General features: G+C 46.2%; 1 protein-coding gene across 1 annotated transcript in view; it reads right to left on the minus strand.

Moving 5' to 3' along the window:
- Positions 1–16,509: 16,509 nt before the first annotated feature.
- Positions 16,510–26,926, minus strand: part of LOC147526258 (lens epithelium-derived growth factor-like) — a 53,408-nt gene continuing 42,991 nt past the window's right edge. The window contains exons 2-5 of the mRNA XM_086630118.1: positions 25,633–25,726; positions 19,503–19,578; positions 17,301–17,526; positions 16,510–16,632 (exon numbers count right to left, since the gene is read on the minus strand). Of these exons, the coding sequence (XP_086486244.1) occupies positions 16,510–16,632; positions 17,301–17,526; positions 19,503–19,578; positions 25,633–25,726 (519 nt within the window). The remainder of the gene's footprint in view (positions 16,633–17,300; positions 17,527–19,502; positions 19,579–25,632; positions 25,727–26,926) is intronic.

The following is a 26,926-nucleotide window of genomic DNA, read 5'->3' on the forward strand; positions in this document are numbered from 1 at the left end:
GGGTGCTCCCTCTCGGTTCTTGTCTCGACCCTCAGTCCAAAAACCACGACAAATGGGATGAGGCCCTGCAGGGAAGAGGGGCACAAGAAAGCTGGTTAATATTCAAGGATCACCTCCTCCAAGCTCAGGAGCGGTGCATCCCAACAAAGAGAAAGTCAGGTAGGAACACCAGGAGGCCTGCATGGATGAACAAGGAGCTCCTGGACCAACTTGGGCACAAAAAGAAAGCCTATAGGGGGTGGAAGCAAGGACAGGTAGCCTGGGAGGAATACAGAAAAATTGTCCAAGTAACCAGAGATCAGGTTAGGAAAGCCAAAGCCCTGATAGAGTTAAATCTGGCCAGGGACATCAAGGGCAACAAGAAAGGCTTCTATAGATATGTCAGTGTTAAAAAGAGATCTAGGGAAAATGTAGAAAAGAAGACACAGGGAACTACAGGCCAGTCAGTCTCACCTCTGTGCCCGGCAAGATCATGGAGCAGATCCTCCTGGCGACTATGCTAAGGCACATGGGAAAAAAGGAGGTGATTGGTGACAACCAACATGGCTTCACGAAGGGCAAATCCTGCCTGACTAATTTGGTGGCCTTCTATGATGAGGTTACAGCATTGATGGATAGGGGAAGAGCAACTGACATCGTCTACCTGGACTTATCCAAAGCATTTGATACTGTCCCACACGACATCCTTATCTCTAAACTGGAAAGACGTGGTTTTGATGGATGGACCACTCGGTGGATAAGGAATTGACTGGATGGTCGCTCTCAAAGAGTTGTGGTCAACGGTTCAATGTCCACGTGGAGGCCAGTGATGAGTGGTGTTACTCAGAGGTCAGTACTGGGACCAGTGCTATTTAACATCTTTGTTGGAGACATGGACAGTGGGATCGAGTGCACCCTCAGCAAGTTTGCAGATGACACCAAGTTGTGTGGTGTTGTGGACACGCTGGAGGGAAGGGATGCCATCCAGAGGGACCTTGACAGGCTGGAGAGATGGGCCTGTGAGAACCTCATGAAGTTCAACAAGGCCAAGTGCAAGGTCCTGCACGTGGGTCGGGGCAATCCCATGCACAAGTACAGGCTGGGTGGAGAATGGATTGAGAGCAGCCCTGAGGAAAAGGACTTGGGAGTGCTGGTGGATGAGAAGCTCAACATGAGCCGGCACTGTGCGCTGGCAGCCCGGAAAGCCAACCGTATCCTGGGCTGTATCAAAAGAAGTGTGGCCAGCCGGTCAAGGGAAGTGATTTTGCCCCTCTACTCAGCTCTCGTGAGACCCCACCTAGAATACTGGAAGTGTTCAAGGCCAGGTTGGATGAGGCTTTGGGAAACCTGGTGTAGTGGAGGATTTCCCTGCCCATGGCAGGGAGGTTGGAAGTAGATGATATTTGAGGTCCCTTCCAACCCTAACCATTCTATGATTCCATGATTCTATGAATATTGACCAGCTTTCTTGGGCACTTCTTCCCTCCAGGGCTTTATCTCATGGTATTCTACCAAGCAGATCCCTGAAGAGGCCAAAGTCTGCTCTCCTGAAATCCAGGGCAGTGAGCTTGCTTTGTGCTCTCCTTGCTGCCCTAAGGATTTTGAACTCCACCATTTCATGGTCACTACAGTCAAGGCTGCCCTTGCTTCACATTCCCCACCAGGCTCTCCTTGTTGGTGAGAATGAGGTCCAGCAAAGCACCTCTCCTTGTTGGTTCCTCTACCACTTGGAAAAGGAAGTTATCATCAATGCATTCCAGGAACCTCCTGGATTGCTTATGTCCTGCTATGTTGTTCCTCTAACAGATATTGGGGTGGTTGAAGTCCCCCAGGAGGAATAGGGCTCATGAATGTGAGGCTGCTCCTATTTGTCTATAGAGGGCCTCATCCACTCAGTCTTCCTGGTCAGGTGGCCTGTAGCAGAGCCCCCACTACTATGTCACCTGTCCCTGCCCTCCCTTTAATCCTGACCCATAAGCTCTCAGTCAGGTCATCATCTGTCCCCAGGTGCAGCTCCATGCACTCCAGCTGGTCTTTTATATAGAGAGCAACCCCTCCTCCTCTTCTCCCCTGCCTATCCTTCCTAAAGAGCTTGTATCCTTCCATTCTGACACTCCAGTCATAGGATTCATCTCACCATGCCTCCATGATGCCAATAAGATCATATTCCTGCAGGCGCGCACACACTTCTAACTCCTCTTGTTTATTCCCCATGCTGTGTGCGTTTGCATTTAAATTGGGCCTCAGATGAAGCTGACTTCTTGGCTGGAGTGGATGGAATTCCTTTCTGCTTCTGTTCAGGTGCTCTCAGCTTGCCTTGATCGAGTTTGGTATTATCCTCCTTCCCCTTCAAGTCTAATTTAAAGCCCTGTGAATGAGCCCTGCTAGCTCATGAGCAAAGACCCTCTTCCCCCTTTGAGAAAGGTGAGTTCCATCTGGCACCAGAAAGCCTGGTGCCATGTAGGCCATCCTATTATCAAAAAACCCAAAGTTGTGGCAGTGCCACCAGCCATGAAGCCATGTATTAAGAGACTGGGCACATCTGTTTCTTCCAATGTCGCTGCCTGCAACTGGAAGGAAAGAGGAAAAAATAAGCTGTGCTCCAAATTCCCTTACCAACCATCCCAGGGCCCTGAAGTCTCTTTTGATGGCCCTTGGACTATGCATTGCGGCTTCATTACCACCCACATGGAAAAGCAGTAATGGGTAATAGTCTGAGGGCTGTACCAGGCTAGGAAGTTTCCTAGCAATGTCCTTAACCTGGGCCCCAGGGAGGCAGCAGATTTCCCTAAGAGGAGGGTCTGTCCATCATATCAGACCCTCTGTTCCCCTCAGAAGGGAGTCACCTACAACTATAACTCTTCTTTTCTTCCTCATGGAGGTGGTCATTATAGTGGGGGCAGGCCTTTCTGACCCCGGCAACACCTCTGGTGTAGACGGACTGTCATCCACATCATCCATTGACAGGCATTCCACATCCAGAGCCTCATATCTGTTGTATCGAGGCACAGGAGAAGGCGAGATGGGCAAGGAGGGGGTTTGCCTGCCACCCTGAGCACGAACTTCCCTCCATTCACTCCTTTCATTTAAGTGGCTGCCTTCAGCCTGGTTGGAGGAGGATACAGGATCCCCTTGATCTTGGTTGGTTTTTTTTCTGGCGGCTGTTCCTGTTTCTGTGTCAGGGAGGACAGATCATGGTTTCACCAGTCTGTCTCTTTCTCAGACTCCCTGATGCTCCTTAACCTTTCTTCTTCCTCTCACAGCTCTGCCACCATGCTGAGCAGATCATCCACCTGGTCACACCTCACACAGCTGTTCTCACTACTGCTGTTAGTTGCCAGTGAATGACTCTGGCACTCCCTGCAGCCCGAGACCTGGATGGCTGCATGTTTTCATGGGATCTCTGTCTGGGTTGCCACATCCCTTCTGTGGAGTGCAGAGGACTTAGCCTTCCACTGGGTGGATACTATAGCTAAGCTCCTTCTTGAGAGGGTGATGGCCACTAAGGGACCTCACCTTTCGAGCTGTCAAGGTGACTACACCCTCCCTGTGCTCCCTTCTGCGCAAACTGCCAGACCACACCCTGGTCACTAGCGCTCCCTAGGCTGCTTTTTGTAGGTGTGGAGGTGGCTGCTGTTGCTCCGGCAATGCCCAGGCCATGGCGGGATCTCCCAAGAGAGCTGCCAGCTCCTGGGGCATCTCTCCACTCCCCTGGTGTTTCCCTGCCTCAGGAAAAGCCCCTGTACACCAAGATCTGCCACTCTGCAGCGGATCAGGCTGTCTCCGGAGCTCTTCCTCCTGCAGCTCTGGCCCAGGACTCCCTCCTGCCTAGCCACTTTTAAAATATATGCCGATCACTTCAGGTTAACTGTCATACGCTTAATACTTCTCAAGTTAATTTTTTTATATTCTTGACTTTGTCTTGAAATGTGTTGTGAGTTACCTTGAAACTGTAACCTTCAGCGATATTTTATATGCTTGCTCATTTTATTTAGATAACGCAATTTATGGGACTGAGGTATACTGAATTCTTAAAAGTCATCATAATATCTCTTCTTGCATCTATATATAGCTTCAGCTGGTAGATTTCAAGATAATAGGAAAAACCTTTTGTAGTGTTGGAGTTGATGATTCTTAGGACAGAATTTTGCTTTTCTTGCTTCATGCAGTGCTGATTCTTTCCCCTTCATTTTAAAGGTGTGAAGACACTAAATGCAGGGTCTGAAAGTCAGGACATTAACCAAACACAACTGAATGGAGAGAACATTGAGGGAAGAAAAGAATGAAGTTGGCACTAAGCAAAAGTGAGTTAATGTTAGTAAGTTCACTGAACTAACCATTTCTAATTTGAAGCTAATTAATTATGTTTAATTATTGCTTTCTTTATAGGCTTTTCTCTTCAACTTTATAGAAATATAACAGTATGTTAATTCAACCCTAGTTTTGAACAAACATTTTTAGAAGAAATACTTCACTCATTTCTATAGTGTAGGTAGAAGGAACTTCTATATGATGTTCTGCTAGAAGGCTAGATAGCTTGAGGAGGAACAGAGTACAGAGGCCCAGCTGAAGTGTATGTACACCAACGCACGCAGCATGGGAAATAAACAGGATGAGCTGGAGATGCGTGCACATGAGCAGGGCTACGACCTTATTGGAATCACAGAGACGTGGTGGGACGACTCCTATGACTGGAGTGTCAACATGGAGGGGTATAAGCTTTTTAGAAAGGACAGGAAGGGAAGACGAGGAGGGAGTGTCGCTCTCTACGTCAGCAACCGGCTGGAGTGCGTGGAGCTTCGCCTGGGGTCGGAGGAGGAGCTGACAGAGAGCTTATGGGTCAAGATTAGAGGACGGGGACGGATAGGGGATGTTACAGTAGGGGTCTGTTACAGGCCACCTGGCCAGGAGGACAGAGCAGATGAGGCGCTTTATAGCCAGATAGGAGCAGCCTCGCGGTCACAAGCCTGGTCCTCATGGGGGACTTCAACCACCCTGACATCTGTTGGAGAGACAATACGGCAGGGCACAGGCTGTCCAGGAGGCTCCTGGAATGCGTGGACGACAACTTCCTCCTGCAGGTGATAGAGGAGCCGACAAGGAGGGGTGCCATGCTCGACCTTGTGCTCACCAACAGGGAGGGACTGGTGGGCGATGTGAAACTTAAGGACAGCCTTGGCTGCAGTGACCACGACACGGTGGAGTTCAAGATCCACGGGGCAGCAAGGAAACTATACAGCAAGCTCTGTGCCCTAGACTTCAAGAAGGCGGACTTCGGCCTCTTCAAGGACCTGATGGGCAAAGTGCCGTGGGAGGCAGCCCTGGAGGGACGAGGGGCCCAGGAAAGTTGGTCCACATTCAAGGAGCACCTCCTCCAAGCTCAGCAGAGGTGCATCCCGATGAAGAACAAGTCGGGCAAAAAGACCAGGAAGCCCGCGTGGATGAGCAAGGAGCTCCTGGACCAACTGAAAATTAAGAGGATAGCCTATAGAGGGTGGAAGCGGAGACAGATAGCCTGGGAGGAATACAGAGAAGCTGTACGAGTGACCAGGGATCAGGTGAGGAAGGCTAAAGCCCTGAAGGAATTGAATTTGGCAAGGGATATAAAAAGCAATAAGAAATGCTTCTATAGGTATGTAGGGGACAAAAGGAAGTCCAAGGAGAATGTAGGCCCCCTCCGGAAGGATACTGGTGCTCTGGTTACCCGGGACATAGAGAAGGCTGAGTTACTCAATGACTTTTTTGCCTCAGTCTTCACTGATAAAGCCTCTTGTCTTACCACCCAAGCTGTGGAAAGAACTAGCAGGGACTGTGAGGATGAACCACCGCCCACTGTACTTGAAGAGCAGGTTCGGGAACATCTGAGGAACTTGAAGGTGCACAAGTCCATGGGACCTGATGAGATCCATCCGTGGGTCCTGAAGGAACTGGCGGATGAAGTTGCCAAGCCACTGGCCATTGTATTTGAGAAGTCGTGGCGGTCTGGCGAGGTCCCCGATGACTGGAAGAGAGGGAACATAACCCCCATTTTTAAAAAGGGGAACAAGGAGGACCCGGGCAACTACAGACCGGTCAGCCTCACCTCTGTGCCTGGCAAGGTCATGGAGCAGATTCTCCTGGGAACCATGCTAAGGCACATGGAGAGCAAGGAGGTGGTGGGTGACAGCCAACATGGCTTCACCAAAGGCAGATCGTGCCTGACCAACTTGGTGGCCTTTTATGATGGGGTGACAGCATCGGTGGACAAGGGTCGACCAACGGATGTCATCTACCTGGACTTGTGCAAAGCTTTTGACACTGTCCCGCACAACATTCTTCTCTCTAAACTAGAGAGCCATGGGTTTGATGGATGGACCACTCGGTGGATAAGGAATTGGCTCAATGGCCGCACTCAGAGAGTGGTGGTCAACGGCTCGATGTCCAAGTGGAGACCGGTCACGAGTGGCATCCCTCAGGGGTCCGTGTTGGTCCCGACCCTCTTCAACATCTTTGTCGGTGACATGGACAGTGGCATGGAGTGCACCCTCAGCAAGTTCGCCGATGACACCAAGCTGTGTGGTGCCGTCGACACGCTGGAAGGGAGGAATGCCATCCAGAGGGACCTCGACAGGCTGGAGAGGTGGGCCCGTGTCAACCTCATGAAGTTCAACCAGGCCAAGTGCAAGGTCCTACATCTGGGTCGTGGCAATCCCAGGCACAAATACAGACTGGGCGGAGAATGGATCGAGAGCAGCCCTGAGGAGAAGGACTTGGGAGTACTGGTGGACGAGAAGCTCAATATGAGCCGGCAATGTGCTCTTGCGGCCCAGAAGGCCAACCACATCCTGGGCTGCATCAAGAGGAGCGTGGCCAGCAGGTCGCGGGAGGTGATTCTCCCCCTCTACTCTGCCCTCGTGAGACCTCACCTGGAGTACTGCGTCCAGTTCTGGAGCCCCCAACATAAGAAGGACATGGACCAGTTGGAGAGGGTCCAGAGGAGGGCCACGAAGATGATAAGAGGGCTGGAGCACCTTTCCTATGAGGACAGGCTGAAAGAGTTGGGGCTGTTCAGCCTGGAGAAGAGGAGGCTCCGGGGTGACCTTATAGCGGTCTTCCAGTACCTCAAGGGGGCCTACAGGAAAGATGGGGAGAGGCTGTTCAGGAGGGCCTGTTGTGATAGGACAAGGGGTAATGGTTTTAAAATAGAGGGAGGTAGATTCAGATTGGATATTAGGAAAAAATTTTTTACCATGAGAGTTGTAGAACACTGGAACAGGTTGCCCAGAGAGGTGGTGGATGCTCCATCCCTGGAGACGTTCAAGGCCAGGTTGGACGAGGCCCTGAGCAACCTGATCTAGTTGGAGATATCCCTGTTCCTTGCAGGGGGGTCGGACTAGATGACCTTTGACGGTCCCTTCCAGCCCTAACCATTCTATGATTCTATGATTCTACTATACACTTTTTCTTCTGTGTTTTATAATAATATTAAGCTGGAAGAAAAGAAAGCTTGGACCATATTGCACAGAAAACCATGAGACTTATAAAATCTTTGCAAATTCTCTTATAGTCAGTAGGCAAGCAAATGCAATGTAAGAGAATGGCCTAAATATAGATAAACAGCATTAGAACTTCTGCCTATGAAATTTCAGAACTCTTTGGCTAAGCGTGACAGGTGTATAAAGTCATCAAATTAAACTGTTCTGGTCAAACATCCATAAGAATACTTCAATTTGTACATGTACATTTCTTCAAGTACTCCTGTAGTCAGTGCTCACAAATTGCTTTTGTCCAGCAGTATTCGTTGGGGGAAGCTATACTGCCAGCAGTGTTCTCCTTGGTTTTAGAAGCATGAAAGAGTCTGAGAGACTTGTGGTGTCCAGCATTCCTTTTGGCTGCCTGGAAGCTAAAACTTTGCATATAAATCTGTGGGGCATGTTGGTTATTAATTGCAGTAGGGTGAACTTATGTTTTATCCCTTCTTTTAGATGAACAGGAATTTGATTTTGCTCCAGATGTAGTCTTGGAATTATTGGTTTCTGATTGGACAGCTTTAAAAAATGTCATTTGGGAGTTTTCAGCTAAATAATGATAATTACAAATGTTTGTTTTGCCTGGATGAGTGGCATACTAAAGGAGTACCTTTTATAAATAAGAGATCAGTGCAGGTTCCAAACCTGAGTTATGCAACATAGCACTGTACTTAAATCAATGAGTTGTTAAAAATGCAATATGACATTAATGCAGTGTGGCATCTGAGTTAACTGAAATTGTAAATGAAGAGGTTGGACAGTAGAAGATATTTGGCCAATCCCTTGAAAACAAATGGCCACTTGTAATAACTGTCTCTCCAAGGTACATGACTTCTTTGCCTCAGTCTTCACTGGCAAGAGCTCGAGCTGCACAGCCCAAGTCACAGAAGGCAAAGGCAGGGATGGGGAGAATGAAGAACCACCCACTGTAGGAGAAGATCAGGTCCAAGATCATCTGAAGAATGAAGATGCACCCCAAGAACCTGAAGGTGCACAAGTCCATGGGGCCTGATGAGGTGCATCCGCGGGTCCTGAGGGAACTGGCAGATGAAGTTGCTAAGCCGCTATCCATCATATTTGAGAAGTCATGGCAGTCCAGCGAAGTTCCCACTGACTGGAAAAGGGGAAACATAGTCCCCATCTTTAAAAAGGAAAAAAAAGAAGACACAGGGAACTACAGGCCAGTCAGTCTCACCTCTTTGCCTGACAAAATGATGGACCAGATCCTCCTGGCAACTATGCTAAGGCACATGGGAAAAAAGGAGGTGATTGGTGACAACCAACATGGCTTCACGAAGGGCAAATCCTGCCCGACTAATTTGGTGGCCTTCTATGATGAGGTTAAAGCATTGATGGATAGGGGAAGAGCAACTGACATCGTCTACCTGGACTTGTCCAAAGCATTTGATACTGTCCCATACGACATCCTTGTCTCTAAACTGGATTTGACGGATGGACCACTCGGTGGATAAGGAATTGGCTGGATGGTCGCACTCAAAGAGTTGTGGTCAACGGTTCAATGTCCACGTGGAGGCCAGTGACGAGTGGTGTTCCTCAGGGGTCAGTACTGGGGCCGGCGCTTTTAAACATCTTTGTCAGCGACATGGACAGTGGGATCGAGTGCACCCTCAACAAGTTTGCAGATGACAAATGGGCAACCTGGTGTAGTGGAGGGTTTCCCTGCCCATGGCAGGGGGGTTGGAACTAGATGATCTTTGAGGTCCCTTCCAACCCTAACCATTCTATGATTCTATGATTCTATGATTTTTCATGACCTGTTCCACTTTCTTGTTTCTACAGAACCTGACAATGCTTGGATTTTTGTAGTGGCAAGAGACAAACTGAGTCAGATTGCCCTTTTTATTTCCTGTTAAAAGTATAAGGCTATTTGGGTGCAGACATGACACACCAGTGGTCATTACTGGTCAAAAGAAACTGAAGATGAACACTTCGCATGCTTGCACAAGATGTCTTGACCAGGTTGTCTCAAACAAGCATCTATAGGCAAATTAATTCATATATTTCTTTAAATATTCCAGCACAGTATTGTGCTTTTGTCCTTTAAAACTTGCAAGTATATCTTCCAAGAATTGAGCCAGTGGTAGTGTTACGTTCTGCCAATATACATTTCCCTCTATTCAAGAGAGAGTGAGAGTGTGTGTGTGCACGTGTATTTGCATTGGCTTGAACTCTAAGCTCCAGTTAGCATTGTTTGACTCATCTAAACAAAGAAATCAAACCTGTTTGCATAAACCCTTGTATGGCTACTTACGAGCAATTTATTTGGATTAGCCATTGTCAAACAATGTGTGCATAACACAAACCTATCTTGCTTAAACCGATGTTAGTTTACAGTTTTTGCAGTAAAAGTCCACTTGTAAGCTTACCACTCTGACTAAATTGGTACACCTTTCATGCTGAGAAATGCATATGCTGCCCGCACATGTTAAAACTCGAACAATCTGCAAACTCTATTTCTGTCATGTGAAACTTGCTTACAATTTCATATGCAATGTTAAATTGTCTAAAGAAGAGACCATTAAGCAGAGTAAACATGAGCAAAACATGAATTTACAAAACACTCATAAGCACTGAGTATTGCGTCTGAGCAAATGGTTTGTAAGCGTCTCTTCAGTTCTATATTTTCATAGATTCATAGATTCATAGATTTCTAGGTTGGAAAAGACCTTAGAGATCATCCAGTCCAACCGTCCCTAATCCCCCATTAAACCAGATCCCTAAGTAGTTCATCCACCCTTTTCTTAAACACATTCAGGGATGGGGACTCAACCGCCTCCCTGGGCAGCCTATTCCAGTGGCTGACAACCCTTTCAGAGAAGAAATACTTTCTAACATCCAACCTGTACCTCCCCTGACTAAGCTTATACCCATTTCCTCTTGTTCTATCACCCATCACTAATGTAAAGAGCCCTTCCCCTACCTCCCCACCATCCCTTCTCAAGTATTTGTAGGCTGTAATCAGGTCTCCCCTCAGCCTCCTCTTCTCCAGGCTAAACAGCCCCAACTCCCTCAGCCGCTCCCCATAAGTTTTATTTTCCAGCCCCTTGACCAGTTTAGTCGCCCTTCTTTGGACTCGCTCCAGGAGCTCAATATCTCTCTTAAAGCGAGGGGCCCAAAACTGGACACAATATTCCAGGTGCGGCCTCACCAGTGCCGAGTACAGGGGCAGGATCACTTCCCTATTCCTGCTGGTTACACTATTCTTGATACGCGCCAGTATCCCATTGGCCTTTTTGGCCACCTGGGCACACTGCTGGCTCATATCAAGCCGGTAGTCAACCAACACCCCCAGGTCCTTCTCCGCCAGGCAGCTCTCCAGCCACTCTTCCCCGAGCCTATAGCGATGCTTGGGGTTTTTACACCCCAAGTGAAGGACTCTGCGCTTGGCCTTATTAAAGCTCATGCCATTGGCCTCAGCCCAACGATCCAGACTGTTCCAATCCCTCTGAAGGGCCTCCCTACCCTCGAGCAGATCGACACAGCCTCCCAGCTTGGTGTCGTCCGCAAATTTACTGAGGGCGCATTCAATCCCCTCATCCAGGTCATTGATAAAGATGTTAAACAGAACCGGACCCAGCACTGAGCCCTGGGGAACCCCACTGGTGACCGGCCTCCAGCCGGATTTAGCCCCATTTACCACCACTCTTTGGGCCCGTCCATCCAGCCAGTTTTTAACCCAAAGGAGGGTGTGCCTATCCAGGCCAGCAGTTATCAGTTTCGCAACCAGAACATTATGAGAAACTGTATCAAAGGCTTTACTGAGGTCAAGGAAAACTACATCCACAGCCCTTCCCTCGTCAACCAGGCGGGTCACCCCATCATAGAAGGTGATCAGGTTTGATTGGCAAGACCTGCCTTTCATAAACCCATGTTGACTGGGCCTGATCACCCGGTTAACCTGTATGTGCTCATTAATAGCACTCAAGATAACCTGTTCCATGACTTTGCCCGTCACCGAGGTCAGACTGACAGGCCTGTAGTTCCCCGGATCCTCCTTCCGTCCTTTTTTGTAAACGGGGGTAACATCCGCCAGCCTCCAGTCATAGATTCATAGATTTCTAGGTTGGAAAAGACCTCAGAGATCATCGAGTCCAACCATCCCTAATCCCCATTAAACCATATCCTCAAGTAGCTCATCCACCCTATTCTTAAACACATCCAGGGATGGGGACTCAACCACTTCCCTGGGCAGCCTATTCCAGTGGCTGACAACCCTTTCAGAGAAGAAATACTTCCTAACATCCAACCTGAATCTCCCCTGACTAAGCTTATGCCCATTTCCTCTTGTTCTATCTCCCATCACTAATGTAAAGAGCCCTTCCCCTAACTCCCCACCATCTTTTCTCAAGTACTTATAGGCCGTAATCAGGTCTCCCCTCAGCCTCCTCTTCTCCAGGCTAAACAGCCCCAACTCCCTCAGCCGCTCCTCATAAGTTTTATTTTCCAGCCCCTTGACCAGTTTAGTCGCCCTTCTTTGGACTCGCTCCAGGAGCTCAATATCTCTCTTAAAGCGAGGGGCCCAAAACTGGACACAATATTCCAGGTGCGGCCTCACCAGTGCCGAGTACAGGGGCAGGATCACCTCCCTGCTCCTGCTGGTTACACTATTCTTGATACATGCCAGTATCCCATTGGCCTTTTTGGCCACCTGGGCACACTGCTGGCTCATATCAAGCCGGTAGTCAACCAACACCCCCAGGTCCTTCTCCGCCAGGCAGCTCTCCAGCCACTCCTCCCCGAGCCTATAGCGATGCTTGGGGTTTTTATACCCCAAGTGAAGGACTCTGCGCTTGGCCTTATTAAAGCTCATGCCATTGGCCTCAGCCCAACGATCCAGTCTGTTCAAATCCCTCTGAAGGGCCTCCCTACCCTCGAGCAGATCGACACAGCCTCCCAGCTTGGTGTCGTCCGCAAATTTACTGAGGGTACATTCAATCCCCTCATCCAGGTCATTGATAAAGATGTTAAACAGAACTGGACCCAGCACTGAGCCCTGGGGAACCCCACTGGTGACCGGCCTCCAGCCGGATTTAGCCCCATTTACCACCACTCTTTGGGCCCGGCCATCCAGCCAGTTTTTAACCCAAAGGAGGGTGTGCCTATCCAGGCCAGCAGTTACCAGTTTCTCCACCAGAACACTATGAGAAACTGTATCAAAGGCTTTACTGAGGTCCAGGAAAACTACATCCACAGCCCTTCCCTCGTCAACCAGGCGGGTCACCCTGTCATAGAAGGTGATCAGGTTTGATTGGCAAGACCTGCCTTTCATAAACCCATGTTGACTGGGCCTGATCACCCGGTTAACCTGTATGTGCTCATTAATAGCACTCAAGATAACCTGTTCCATGACTTTGCCCGTCACCGAGGTCAGACTGACAGGCCTGTAGTTCCCCGGATCCTCCTTCCGCCCTTTTTTGTAAATGGGGGTAACATCCGCCAGCCTCCAGTCCAGCGGAACTTCCCCAGTGAGCCAAGACTGCCCAAAGATAATGGACAGGGGTTTGGCAATGACATCCGCCAGCTCTCTCAGGACTCTCGGGTGGATACCATCAGGCCCCATAGACTTGTGGGCATCCAGCCGAAGGAGCAGATCCTTGACCCGTTCCTCTTGGATCACAGGAGCTTCGATCTGCTCTCCCTCCCTGCACTCAGACACCGAAGGCCAGCTCACCTGGGAACTGCTGACCTTATTATTAAAGACTGAGGCAAAGAAGGCATTAAGGACCTCAGCCTTGTCTTCATCCCTAGTGACTAACGTACCCCCTGAGTCCAGTAGGGGCTGGAGGTGATCTTTAGCCCTCCTTTTGTTATTAATATATTTATAGAAAGACTTTTTGTTGTCCCTTACGGAGCAGGCTAGTCTAAGTTCCAATTGGGCTTTTGCCTCCCTGATTATCTCCCTACATGCCCTAACTTCCTCCTTGTATTGATTCCTGGATGCCTGCCCATTCTTCCAAGACTTGTAGACATCCCTTTTTCTTTTGAGATGTTCCCAAATCTCCTTTGTCATCCAAGCTGGTTTTCTACCCCGGCGGCTCGACTTCCGGCACACAGGGACAGCTCGCTCCTGTGCCTCCAGAATTTCCTTTTTGAATAGTAACCATCCCTCCTGCGCCCCCTTACCCTTGAGAGCTGTCTCCCATTGGACTTTGTTAACCAGACTTCTAAACAGCCCAAAGTCAGCTCGCCCAAAGTCCAGCTTGGCCGTTTTAGTGTTCCCTCTCCTAACTTCCCCTAGAATTGAGAATTCTATTATCTCGTGGTCACTAAGCCCCAGGCGTCCTCCAACCTTCACATCTCCCACAAGACCCTCTCTGTTCACAAACAGCAGGTCTAGGGGAGCTCCTTCTCTAGTCGGTTCACTAACCAGTTGTGAGAGGAAGTTGTCCTCCACACTCTGCAGGAACCGCCTAGACTGTTTCCTGACTGCCATGTTATACTTCCAACAGACATCAGGCAGGTTAAAGTCACCCATAAGGACAAGGGCTAGTGAGCGCGAGTCGAGCGGAACTTCCCCAGTGAGCCAAGATAAATAAATATTTTTTTAAAATATTGCTGTAACTTTACTCCATTTGTTAACTAGAGATAAGATGCTTTCATATCTTTTTGAATATGTACTTGAACAATCTGATCCCATGGCTAATCTTGCTTTGAGTCAGAGATTGAAGTTAGATGACCTCCTGGGATCCCTTTCAACCTGAATTATTCTGATTCTGTGCATTCTAGAAAATAATGTATTCCAGGTGATTGTGCTTAAGAACTACTTTCAATTGTGTTGATAGGCATATATGCTGTTTCCCTAAGTTATCTTTCATTGGTACTAGGAAAAGCTGTAGTTGGTAATGCATGTTAAATGAGCAAAAGTCAAGGTCTTTTCTGCAACATATTGTTCAACAAGCTGTTTTGTTTCTTTTTACCAAGTGAGAGGATGAATAGCTGAGGATGTTGGCACAAACTTGGCAGTAGACTGAGGAGCAACACAGTTGTACCTGCACAGACTCACATTCTTTAAGCAAGGCTGTGTTTTATGTACAAAGCACTGAATTGAGTTTGCCTAACAAATATTAATGAGGTAGCTACCTAGACCAGAAAAAAGGAAAATAATGATTTTAAAAAATGAAACGAAACATTCTATTTGTATCCATTATGTTGACAGGGGAAGTTGCAAGACAGCAAAAAGAAAAATAAACCTTTTCACATTTTATCAATATTCGGTTTCGTGCTTAATAATTAGGCATCAGGCATAATCTAAACTATGTACAGTCACTAAGATAAGCTACTGCTCCTTACTTTTACTGAAGTGGAGCTCTGTATAGTTCCCTAGATGCATAAAATATGAAATCTATTTAAAAGTAAAGAAGACTCAGCTCTCGTGAGATCCCACCTGGAGTACTGTGTTCAGCTCTGGGGCCCCCAACATAAGAAGGACATGAACCTGCTCGAGCAGGTCCAGAGGAGGGCCATGAAGATGATCAGGGGGCTGGAGCACCTCTCCTATGAGGACAGGCTGAGAGATTTGGGGTTGTTTAGCCTAGAGAAGAGAAGGCTCTGGGGAGACCTTATAGCAGCCTTCTAGTACTTAAAGGGGGCCTACAGGAAAGATGGGGAGGGACGCTTTATCAGGGAGTGTAGTGATAGGAGAAGGGGTATCGTTTTTAAACTGAAAGAGGGGAGATTTCAATTAGATCTAAGGAAGAAATTTTTTACATTGAGGGTGGTGAGGCACTGGAACAGGTTGTCCAGAGAAGTTGTAGATGCCCCATCCCTGGAAGCGTTCAAGGCCAGGTTGGATGAGGCTTTGGGCAACCTGGTGTAGTGGAGAGTGTCCCTGGCCATGGCAGGGGGGTTGGAGCTAGATGATCTTCAAGTTCCCTTCCAACCCAAACCATTCTATGATAACCAAAACAACACATGACAATTTATTGCAGAAATCAAAAAGTATGTCAGATTTACATAATAATATATTAAGAATTGCAGAAATGATAAAAACAATTTAGTGTCTTTGGGACATTGGGAAAGTTTAGGTTTGCCCCAAGGAAGAAGTGTGTTTAGGTTTCTAGAGAAAGAATAACTGACAAGGAAGAGACGAAATCCCTTGAGGGGAGGAGGAGCAAATAAATCTAGATTCTTGTTAAAGGATAGAGAAAGGTTATAATTTTATTGTTATAGATGAAGGGGGCCGTTTCCTTCTCCTAATTCCCAGAATTTTTACCTTGTTCTCCCCCTTCTTCCTCCTTCCCAAGAACTACGTGGATGGGAACATCTTGATCTCGTGGTGGTGGCTTCTTCACCCACTTGTGGAATAGGTCTTGAGAATGGGTCAGATCGATTTCTTCCTGCTGTCCCAACCCCTCCCCAAGTTTCTGGCAGGATCTTCTCTCCATGCTAACGCTTGGCTCATTTGTGATAATTTATCTTCTGACTGCAAACTACTTGATATTACTCAACTGGCTTTGCAGAGCCAGAGTAGCATAAAACAGAACTTCTTCCTTGTTCTATCTGATAGTATAGCCTCCAGCTGCCAGACAGAGAAGGAAGTGTTTTCCAAGGAACCCTATGTATTCCACAACCTTAGCAACTTAATTCATGGCTATAGAATTTTGATATAAATCTCAATCTCATGTATTCAAGACTTACTTAAAATGTAATACATGGCCCTGCTGGAACAAGAGAGTTATCTCTCTCTCCAGGTATTCTCAGGATACTTCTAAACAGAACCCACCAACTCTGTCCTACCGTTAGGAAATCTAAGTCACTGAAAGACTGACATCACTTAATTTCTGGATTCATTTTTTCCCATCCTCTCACAATACTACATATTGATTTACAAGAGCTTTTTTATTCTCCACTTAAAAAGTTAAATAATGCTTGGGGGGGAAAAAAAGGCAGAGGGAGGGCACAGAACACAGTGCAAACCAATTGGGAATTTTGTCAGGTTTTGTGCCTCCTCTTAGTTTCAAAGTACTACCACAATGTACAGACACTATGTATTAAAACATACTCACGGCTCAGATTCAATTTGCTCCTCTTGCTTACACTTTCTTTCTGTCAGTTCTCTCTCATGTTGGCCTTGTAACATGTTTCTTCTATGAGCTCCTTGAAAGTTTCTCCTCCCTTTTTTCTTCTGTTTTTATTTAGGATTTTAGGGTGAGAAGAGAGAAGGAGTCTTTAGATTACCGAACGTCAAAAATACTAATAGCTAAACCTACCTGCTCTATATGTCTACACATTATTGCTCTAGTCCACGAAACACCCTGATGAGAGTTAGCATTCCTCTGTAACTAAATTCAAATCTTTTATATGCAGATAAGAAGCTGAGTTTTATTAGTGTTTTTTCTCAGATATGGAGAAGAATATCCCAAACACCAAAAAACCCAAAGCTATTCCCAAATGATCAGCTAGAGACAGCTTCCTATCTCTCAAAAATATATTTCACAGACCCCACAGATTCTCAACACTCAGGACAAAAAAAAATATGTATTCAAGTAAGCATATTTTTTTAAAAAGCCAACAAACTTTTGCTACAATAAATCACTTACATTTAAATCCATCTTTTAAAAAAAATAAGTATTAGAATTTTTTTTTCTTTGTAAATATATAAAAGCTATTGACAAGAGTATTTGACAGAAAGGAATTCTGCAACTTCTCGTTTCCAAGACATGCATCTATATTAGCCAGACACAAGGCTCCAACACTTAATAGACAAAATTGAAGACCTAGTATTAGCTTTAAGAAATATTTTCAATGAACTACTGTTCTTTACAATAAGTAAGTCAATAAAGAGCAATATACCTTATCACCTTCATGTTCTCCTTCATCCTCTTCAGAATCAGATGCTGATGCAGAACCCACTTGGGAAGTATTTCTCCTTTTTGGTTCGGTCTCCCTCTTTGCTTCTCTTCTATCAAATTCTTTCCTCGATTTGTCTTCTTCCTTCTGACTCTCCTCATCTTTTTTCCCTTGTTTCTGGGGCTTTTCTTCCAGTCCTTTTTGCTTTGTCTTCTCCTCTTCATGAACACTAAAACAGTAAATTATTTAAGCTTCATATTCATTATCTATATTCAGTTTAAAAGAGAATCTAACTCTCAGTTCAGGAAGATGTACTTTTAAGTTTTTACTATCAAGTACTCCACCTGCACAAAGTTGACTCACTCTTAGATCTTTCATTTCATAGGATCATAGGATAATTCAGGTTGGAAGGGGCCTCTGGAAGTCTCTTGTCCAACCCTTTGCTGGGGGTGGTTCAGACCAGGTTACTCAGGGCTTTCTCCAGTCTAGTCTTGAAAACCGCCAAGGATGGAGACTGGAAAACCTCTGGGCAACCTGCCCAACTGCTTGACTGTCCTCAGGGTGAAAAAGTATTTTCCTATATCCAGTCTGATCCTCTCTTGTTTCAATTTATGCCCATTGCCTCTCATCCTCCCACCATGCACCATCGTGACGAGCCTGGCTCTTTCTTCTTGATGTACTCCTTGTAGGTATTGGAAGGCTTTTATTAGATCTCCTCCAAAGCCTTCTCTTCTCCAGGCTGAACAATCCCAATTCCCTCGGCCCCTCCTCATAGGACATGTGTTCCGGCCCTCTGACCAGCTTGGTGGCCCTCTGCTGAACTTGCTCCAGTTAGTCGGCATCTTTCTTGTATTGGGGGACCCAGGATTCTAGATGTGGTTTAACAAGTGCTGAATAGAGGGGGATAATCACTTCTCTCAATCTACTGCTGTGGTGGGTTGACCTTGGCTGGCTGCCAGATACCCACCAAGCTGCTCTGTCACTCCCCCTCCTCAGCAGGACAGGGAGAGAAAATAAGATGAAAAACTCATGGGTCGAGATAAAGGCAGTTTAATGAAAGAAAGTAAAGGCCACACCCAGAAACAAAGAGAGAAAGAAAAAAAAAAAAGAAAAATATTTATTCTCTACTTCCCATCAGCAGGCCATGTCCAGCCACTTCCTGGGAATTGGGCCTCAGTACATGTAGCGATTGCTTTGGAAGAGAAACGCCTTAATAACGAATGCCCCTCCTCCCCCTCCTTTCTCTTAGCTTTTATTGCTGAGCACGATGTCATAGGTTATGGAATATCCCTTTGGCCAGTTTGGGTCAGCTGTCCTGGCTACGTCCCCTCCCAACCTCTTGCCCACCCTCCAGCCTTTGGGGAAGTGTGTGGGGGGGGGGGGGGTGGGTGGGGTAGGGGTGGCGAGAACCTTGATGCTGTTCCAGCAGCTGCTCAGCAATAGCCAAAACATTGGTGTGCTATCAACACCCTTCTAGCTACAAATACAAAGCACACCACTATGAGGGCTGCTATGCAGAAAGTTAACTCTGTCCCAGCCAGACCCAATACAACTGCCTACGCTGCTGTTCATACAGCCCAGGATACTGTTGGCCTCCTTTGCTGCCAGGGCACGCTGTTGGCTCATGGTCAGCTTTCTGTCTACCAGGATCCCCAGGTCCTTTTCAGTAGAGCTGCTCCGGAGTCAGTCCCCAGCCTGTACCATCGCCAGGGGTTCTTCCTTCCCAGGGGCAGGAATTTGCATTTGTGCTGATTGAATGTCATGAGGTTCCTGTCAGCCTGTTCCTCCAATCTGTCTAGTTCCCTCTGGATGGCAGCTCTGCCCTCAAGTGTATTGACTGCCCCCCTCCCCCCCTCCTCAATCTACTGTCATCTGCAAACTTGAAGAGAGTGCACTCTGTCGCCTCCTCCAGGTCATTGATAAAGATGTTAAGCAGGACAGGTCCCAGGATAGATCCCTGCAGTATTCCACTTGTTACCAGCCTCCAGGTAGAAAACAACCTATTAACCCCTAGCCTCTGAGTCCAATCATCCAACCACTTTTTTTACCCATCTGGTTGTCCACCCATCCCGACCGCAACATCCAACTTATACTGAGTACTACAAGGAAAATGCTGGACAGGAACTCAGTTAAGTCATGACAGCTCACCAAATGCAACCACTTGGTTTACAATAGACAGGCATTTTATATAAAAAGCTAACTTACGTGTCGGTGTCTGAAGGACAAGGTGGTTTCACCAATTTGGGTCTCCCTCTTGGTTTTGGAACCTTTACTTCAGTAACTAATTATACAAAAAGAACAGGTTAGTCTACAGCCACCACCCATTCCTTATCTCAAAGCATTATTTCTCATGGCTGCACATAGAAGCAACACTTGAATCAAACTCAGTAGGGTAAATACTCTATTTAAAAAAATTCAAATGTTGGAACTGTGTATCAAAGTTTAATTGAGATCCCTTTGAAAAATTAAAATCTCAGCCAACACTTTGGCACTTTAAGATAGCAGTCTAAGAGGTTTAAACCATCTATTCCTGTGCCTTTTCCACCCAGTGCACTCAGAATGGCCCTGCCTCATGTTACGCAGCTAATAAAAAAAAATAAAAATAACCCTGAAACAAGAGAAAAATAAGTGGAATAATCAGAATAATAAGACAATAATTGTCTTAAGTGAGGGGAAAAAACTTAAGTAATTTAGTGTGCAAATCTAAACTTGGCCTATTTATTAGTAGTAGTTTTAAGAGCTTCATGGAGCTTCCATCCCTTTCCCTGAGAGTAAATCAGTGTCAAGAAATTCTACCACCACACTGAGGTATACAGCACGGTTCTACATTTTTTCAATTTCACCATGTTTCAGCGTTAAAGGGAGCTAAATAGTTTATCCACCTTCTTAACCTTTATAGTCTTTGAATTCTGTAAAATGAAAATACTTAGTATGCTGCCATTACCTGCTGCATTAAGTCCTGCACGTGGGTCGGGGCAATCCCAAGCACAAGTACAGGCTGGGCGGAGAATGGGTTGAGAGCAGCCCTGAGGAAAAGGACTTGGGAGTGCTGGTGGATGAGAAGCTCAACATGAGCCGGCAACGTGCGCTGGCAGCCCAGAAAGCCAACCGTATCCTGGGCTGTATCAAAAGGAGCGTGTCCAGCAGGTCGAGGGAAGTGATTCTGCCCCTCTACTCAGCTCTCGTGAGACCCCACCTGGAATACTGTGTTCAGCTCTGGAGTCCCCAACATAAGAAGGACATGGAGCTACTGGAGCGAGTCCAGAGGAGGGCCACGAAGATGATCCGAGGGCTGGAGCACCTCTCCTATGAAGACAGGCTGAGAGAGTTGGGGCTGTTCAGCCTGGAGAAGAGAAGGCTCTGGGGTGATCTTATAGCAGCTTTCCAGTACCTAAAGGGGGCCTACAGGAGAGCTGGAGAGGGACTTTTTACAAGGGTGTGTAGTGATAGGACAAGGGGCAATGGATTTAAACTGAAAGAGGGCAGATTTCGATTAGATATAAGGAAGAAATTTTTTACATTGAAGGTGGTGAGGCAGTGGAACAGGTTGCCCAGAGAAGTTGTAGATGCCCCATCCCTGGAAGTGTTCAAGGCCAGGTTAGATGAGGCTTTGGGCAACCTGGTGTAGTGGAGGATTTCTCTGCCCATGGCAGGGGGGTTGGAACTAGATGATCTTTAAGGTCCCTTCCAACCCTAACCGTTCTATGATTCTATGATTATGGATTGAAACGTATGGAACATGCTTATCTGCTATCCTCAGTGAACATTCTGTTAGGAAAAAACCTAACAGCCCAGTGTTTGAAGTGCTGCTGGTGTTAGTGTGGAGCACTGCTAAGCAAGAGATGCATGCATCATATTAATGTGAGAGAATCCTGCACAGTACATCATCTAGTAACACATTTCCCATAGGGTGCCAAAGCATCTCTTGTAAAAGTCCTTTCCTGCTCTTACAGACAATAGCTTGTATAAACACAATTCATTTGAAAGATCAATATAATCCCACACACGTTAAAATATTAAAAATGTTCATTTAATAAATATAATGAAAGTGGATGAAGTACTAAGGTAATACTGCATTTCCTCACATCTAGTCTTAAATAGTTTGCCTTGGGAGCTAACTATGGTTGCGCTTTCTGAAAGTTATTTTCATAATGCTACCAGATATAGGTGAGTATAAAGTATTCGGTTATCTGTTTCCCAGACTAAATGCTCATATAGCATATTTAAGTGCTCCCATAACTTTCCCCATGTTAGCAGTAAGCAAATTTAAAACGTTTCCTTCAAGAATACTTGCAAACTTGCCATAAGAATTACAATTAAATCATTGCTACTTTCACATACAAGTACTGCAGAACTATTAGCAAAATCTTTTAAATTACATGCTGCTTCTAATAGTTGTATTTTCTTCTCAGTTGTCTGTCGGCCTACAGGGATTTCCCTTAAATGTCTTTTCAGCAAAATCTCTCCAGCTCTTCACTTGTTTTTACTGTCCTCTGAGCTCTACCTATAGACAGTCTCCCTCCTCCCGTTTTTTTAAAACTTGTTTTGTGGATATTCTAACACAACTTAAGTACCAATTTTATACATCTTTGATTAATATAAACCTTTGTGAAGCCACAGTGAAACAGAGGTCTTATTGCATAGTCTGTAAATTAGCAGAATCCTATGGAGGCTTTCCTAAAGGTAAGGATACTTGCAAGGGGATACAATGATCCTTATTTCAGAGGACCCAGCATAACCATAAACATTTTAAGGCCCTCTATGTGCTAAATTGCTAAATACCTCAGGTTGCTATGTAGGATAGTTTAGATGACGATACACACATGCTAGTATCCTTCCCAAGGTCCACACATACCATTAAGACATCCTCAGTTAAGAAGAAAAGGCGGGTGATTGTTTTAGGCGACTCCCTTTTGAGGGGTGTGGAGGGCCAGATTTGTAGACCTGACCCTTTACATAGGGAGGTCTGCTCCCTTCCTGGGGCAACAATTAGGGATGTGATAAAAAAACTCCCATCTATAGTCAGGCCCACGGATTACTATCCTCTTCTTATTTTCCAGGTTGGTAATGATGACTTTAGGAAAAGAAGCATCCGGACTATTAAGAGGGATCTCAGGGTTTTGGGAAGAATGGTGAAGGGATCGGTGGCCCAAGTGATATTCTCTTCTATCATACTGACTTCGGGACATGACACGAGATGGAAAACAAAGATCGAGGATTTAAATAATTGGCTACATAAGTGGTGTGAGGAACACAACCTAGGGTTCTTTAACCACGGGCTGACCTCAAGGCCAGACCTTCTATCCAGGGATGGGGCGGATTTGTCTCCATGGAGGAAAAGGCTTCTTGCTACAGAACTAGCTGGGATCGTCAATAGGGCTTTAAACTAGATGTGAAGGGGGTGGGGGGTATTGTCAGACTTGGAGGAATAACAGCCAAGGACGGCCCTCCAGTGTCTGACGAGAGGAGTGTGGGTAGGTACCTTCGGCCTGCCGCCTCAGTGAAAGTAGGGGGTGATATGTGTAGTCAGGGGCAACACATAAGTTGCCTAGAGGTAAAAGAAAATCCCAATAATAATGGCTCAGGAAATAAAGCTACCCCCCCCTAGGGGTGCGGTGGGGTCGAGAGCCCAACTTACGTGCTTCTATACGAACGCACGCAGTATGGGCAATAAACAAGAGGAACTGGAAGCCCTTGTTATCCGGGGAAACTATGACATAGTTGCCATCACTGAAACATGGTGGGATGACTCGTATAATTGGAGCGCTACCATGGATGGCTACAAGCTCTTCAGGAGGGATAGGAGAGGTAGGAGGGGTGGCGGGGTTGCCCTTTATGTAAGGGAAGGTCTAAACTGCTTAGAGTTAAATGTTGGGGACGACTTGGTTGAGTGTCTGTGGGTGAAAATCAAAGGGGAGCCTATGAAGGCAGATATTGTAGTGGGAATCTGCTACAGGCCACCCTATCAGGACGGTGAGGCTGATGAACTATTCTTTAAACAACTGGGGGAAGTCTCGCGCTCACTAGCCCTTGTCCTTGTGGGTGACTTTAACCTACCTGATGTCTGTTGGAAGTATAACACGGCAGTCAGGAAACAGTCTAGGCGATTCCTGCAGTGTGTGGAGGACAACTTCCTATCACAACTGGTCAGTGAACCGACTAGAGAAGGTGCTCCCCTAGACCTGCTGTTTGTGAACAGAGAAGGTCTCGTGGGAGATGTGAAGGTTGGAGGACGCCTGGGGCATAGTGACCACAAGATAATAGAATTCACAATTCTAGGGGAAGTTAGGAGGGGGAGCACTAAAACGGCCAAGCTGGACTTTGGGAGAGCTGACTTTGGACTGTTTAGAAGTCTGGTTAATAAAGTCCAATGGGAGACAGCTCTCAAGGGTAAGGGGGTGCAGGAGGGATGGTTACTACTCAAAAAGGAAATTCTGGAGGCACAGGAGCGAGCTGTCCCTGTGTGCCGGAAATCGAGCCGCCGGGGTAGAAAACCAGCTTGGATGACAAAGGAGATTTGGGAGCACCTCAAAAGAAAAAGGGAAGTCTATAAGTCTTGGAAGAATGGGCAGGCATCCAGGGAGGAATACAGGGAGGAAGTTAGGGCATGTAGGGAGATAATCAGGGGGGCAAAAGCCCAACTGGAGCTTAGACTAGCCTGCTCCATAAAGGACAACAAAAAGTCCTTCTATAAATACATCAATAACAAAAGGAGGGCTAAAGATTAGCTCCAGCCCCTACTGGACACAGGGGGTACGTTAGTCACTAGGGATGAGGACAAGGCTGAGGTCCTTAATGCCTTCTTTGCCTCAGTCTTTAGTTCCCAGGTGAGCTGGCCTATGGTGTCTGAGAGCAGGGAGGGAGAGCAAATCGAAGCTCCTGTGATCCAAGAGGAACGGGTCAAGGATCTGCTTCATCGGCTGGATGCCCACAAGCCTATGGGGCCTGATGGTATCCACCCAAGGGTCCTGAGAGAGCTGGCGGATGTCATTGCCAAACCCCTGTCCATTATCTTTGGGCAGTCTTGGCTCACTGGGGAAGTTCCGCTGGACTGGAGGCTGGCGGGTGTTACCCCCATTTACAAAAAAGGGCGGAAGGAGGATCCGGGGAACTACAGGCCTGTCAGTCTGACCTCGGTGACGGGCAAAGTCATGGAACAGGTTATCTTGAGTGCTATTAATGAGCACATGCAGGTTAACCGGGTGATCAGGCCCAGTCAACATGGGTTTATGAAAGGCAGGTCTTGCCAATCAAACCTGATCACCTTCTATGATGGGGTGACCCGCCTGGTTGACGAGGGAAGGGCTGTGGATGTAGTTTTCCTTGACCTCAGTAAAGCCTTTGATACAGTTTCTCATAATGTTCTGGTTGAGAAACTGATAACTGCTGGCCTGGATAGGCACACCTTCCTTTGGGTTAAAAACTGGCTGGATGGACGGGCCCAAAGAGTGGTGGTAAATGGGGCTAAATCCGGCTGGAGGCCGGTCACCAGTGGGGTTCCCCAGGGCTCAGTGCTGGGTCCGGTTCTGTTTAACATCTTTATCAATGACCTGGATAAAGGGATTGAATGTACCCTCAGTAAATTTGCGGATGACACCAAGCTGGGAGGCTGTGTCGATCTGCTCGAGGGTAGGGAGGCCCTTCAGAGGGATTTGAACAGACTGGATCGTTGGGCTGAGGCCAATCGCATGAGCTTTAATAAGGCCAAGTGCAGAGTCCTTCACTTGGGGTATAAAAACCCCAAGCATCACTACAGGCTCGGGGAAGAGTGGCTGGAGAGCTGCCTGGCGGAGAAGGACCTGGGGGTCTTGGTTACAGCCTACAAATACTTGAGAAGGGATGGTGGGGAGGTAGGGGAAGGGCTCTTTACATTGGTGATGGGTGATAGAACAAGAGGAAATGGGTATAAGCTTAGTCAGGGGAGATTCAGGTTGGATGTTAGGAAGTATTTCTTCTCTGAAAGGGTTGTCAGCCACTGGAATAGGCTGCCCAGGGAGGTGGTTGAGTCCCCATCCCTGGATGTGTTTAAGAATAGGGTGGATGATCTACTTAGGGATCTGGTTTAATGGGGATTAGGGACGGTTGGACTGGATGATCTCTAAGGTCTTTTCCAACCTAGAAATCTATGAAATCTATGAAATCTATGAGATGTGTGTATATATATATTTTTTTATATATATATATTTTTAATGGAAGTTTACATATTAGGAAATATTCTGTAATACTCTGGAGATCTGGGAGCAATAAATCCCCAGTCCATCTCTATAACTATAATAACTATTAAGTTATTTTGTACGGGGAAAAACAAATAAAATTCCTTTTCATTTAAAGTTACCTGCTGGTCTTCCTCTTTTAGGGCTTACTTTTGGAGTCACAGCCACTGCAGCTGCTACCACTGCCGCTTCCGCGGCTTCAGCTTGTTTTTCAGCCTAATTTAAAGAAAGCAATTCACAAATTAAAACCATAGACCCTCTCCCTGTGAAGCAGCTATTTCTTGCTTGCTTCCTAAAATATTGCATAAAATATATTTTTTAAACCACTAAAAAAATAAACAAACTAGTTTAGTAGAGTAAGGATGCATAAAAAGCCCAATAGTTTCTGGATAAAAATTCATAAATATTTGGGACAAAGCACTCTTGTTTATAAAGGGGAAAGTAAACCTTAAACAATTGTTGCAATGGTCACTGCAAACAACTTGGAGCAATATGCTGCAATCATTCAGGTTTTATAACTCAGTGGAAGAAACTCCACTGCTAAAATCCGGAAGAAGGATGTGAAAAATTTTCTAGCAAACCAATACATTAGTGCTGATCGGAGTGAAAGGAAACTACAAGCTTGAATGTGCACATTGCTGATGGCATGGTCCTGCAGTCAACACAAACTTCCTTTTCTTTTTCCAGCACAAAAAGAATATTAGATTCCCTCTTCTACGCTTCCAAGGGCATTGAACTACAGTAAAAAACTGTTTAGCTTACTATTCAGGAACGCCTGAATGGAATACAAATCAGATCCTGAATAACTGCAGTTCACAGCTTGGCATCTTGACTTGAGCTCAATTGGTTGGGGGGGGCCACAGTCCTCCCAAGGAGAGAAGCTGTCATCACTAACTGCTTCAGTCTTCCAAACTTCATCTACTGCTGAATGTGCATCAACACACTGAGATTCTAGTCTTACGTCTTACTCCAGGTCAATGAATTTTAAAATAAGACTTATGTCTAAAATTCTTTATATGGCTATTAATGTTGCTTTATTATTTTTCTAGAACATCAGGTGAAGGGAGAGAGCTTGAAAATCCAAAGGAATCTCTTTGAAAAGAAACGATGCCACTGGAGTCCTTTTTTTTTTTTTAATACAAAATAAAAGTTATTAAGTTTTACACTTGAAACCTATGGACCAAAAGGTTTAAAAATTTTATAAGCATAGTATTTTAATGTTAAATTTTGTGAGATAACAGCCCCTTTAGTCTTTATTTGAAAATTATTTAAATGCTTTGCTGATGGTTTTATCCAGTATTAATAAGCAATACACATCTCAAAATCCCATTCAGAAAACAGGAGACAGAGTTGTAGTATGTTTTAATCTGACTCTTGCATGTTTGTCCAGTCAATAGCAGGAAAGAGTGTAAATGG

The sequence above is a fragment of the Tauraco erythrolophus genome, chromosome W (genome assembly GCF_009769465.1).
Source record: "Tauraco erythrolophus isolate bTauEry1 chromosome W, bTauEry1.pri, whole genome shotgun sequence".
Lineage (NCBI taxonomy): Eukaryota > Metazoa > Chordata > Aves > Musophagiformes > Musophagidae > Tauraco > Tauraco erythrolophus.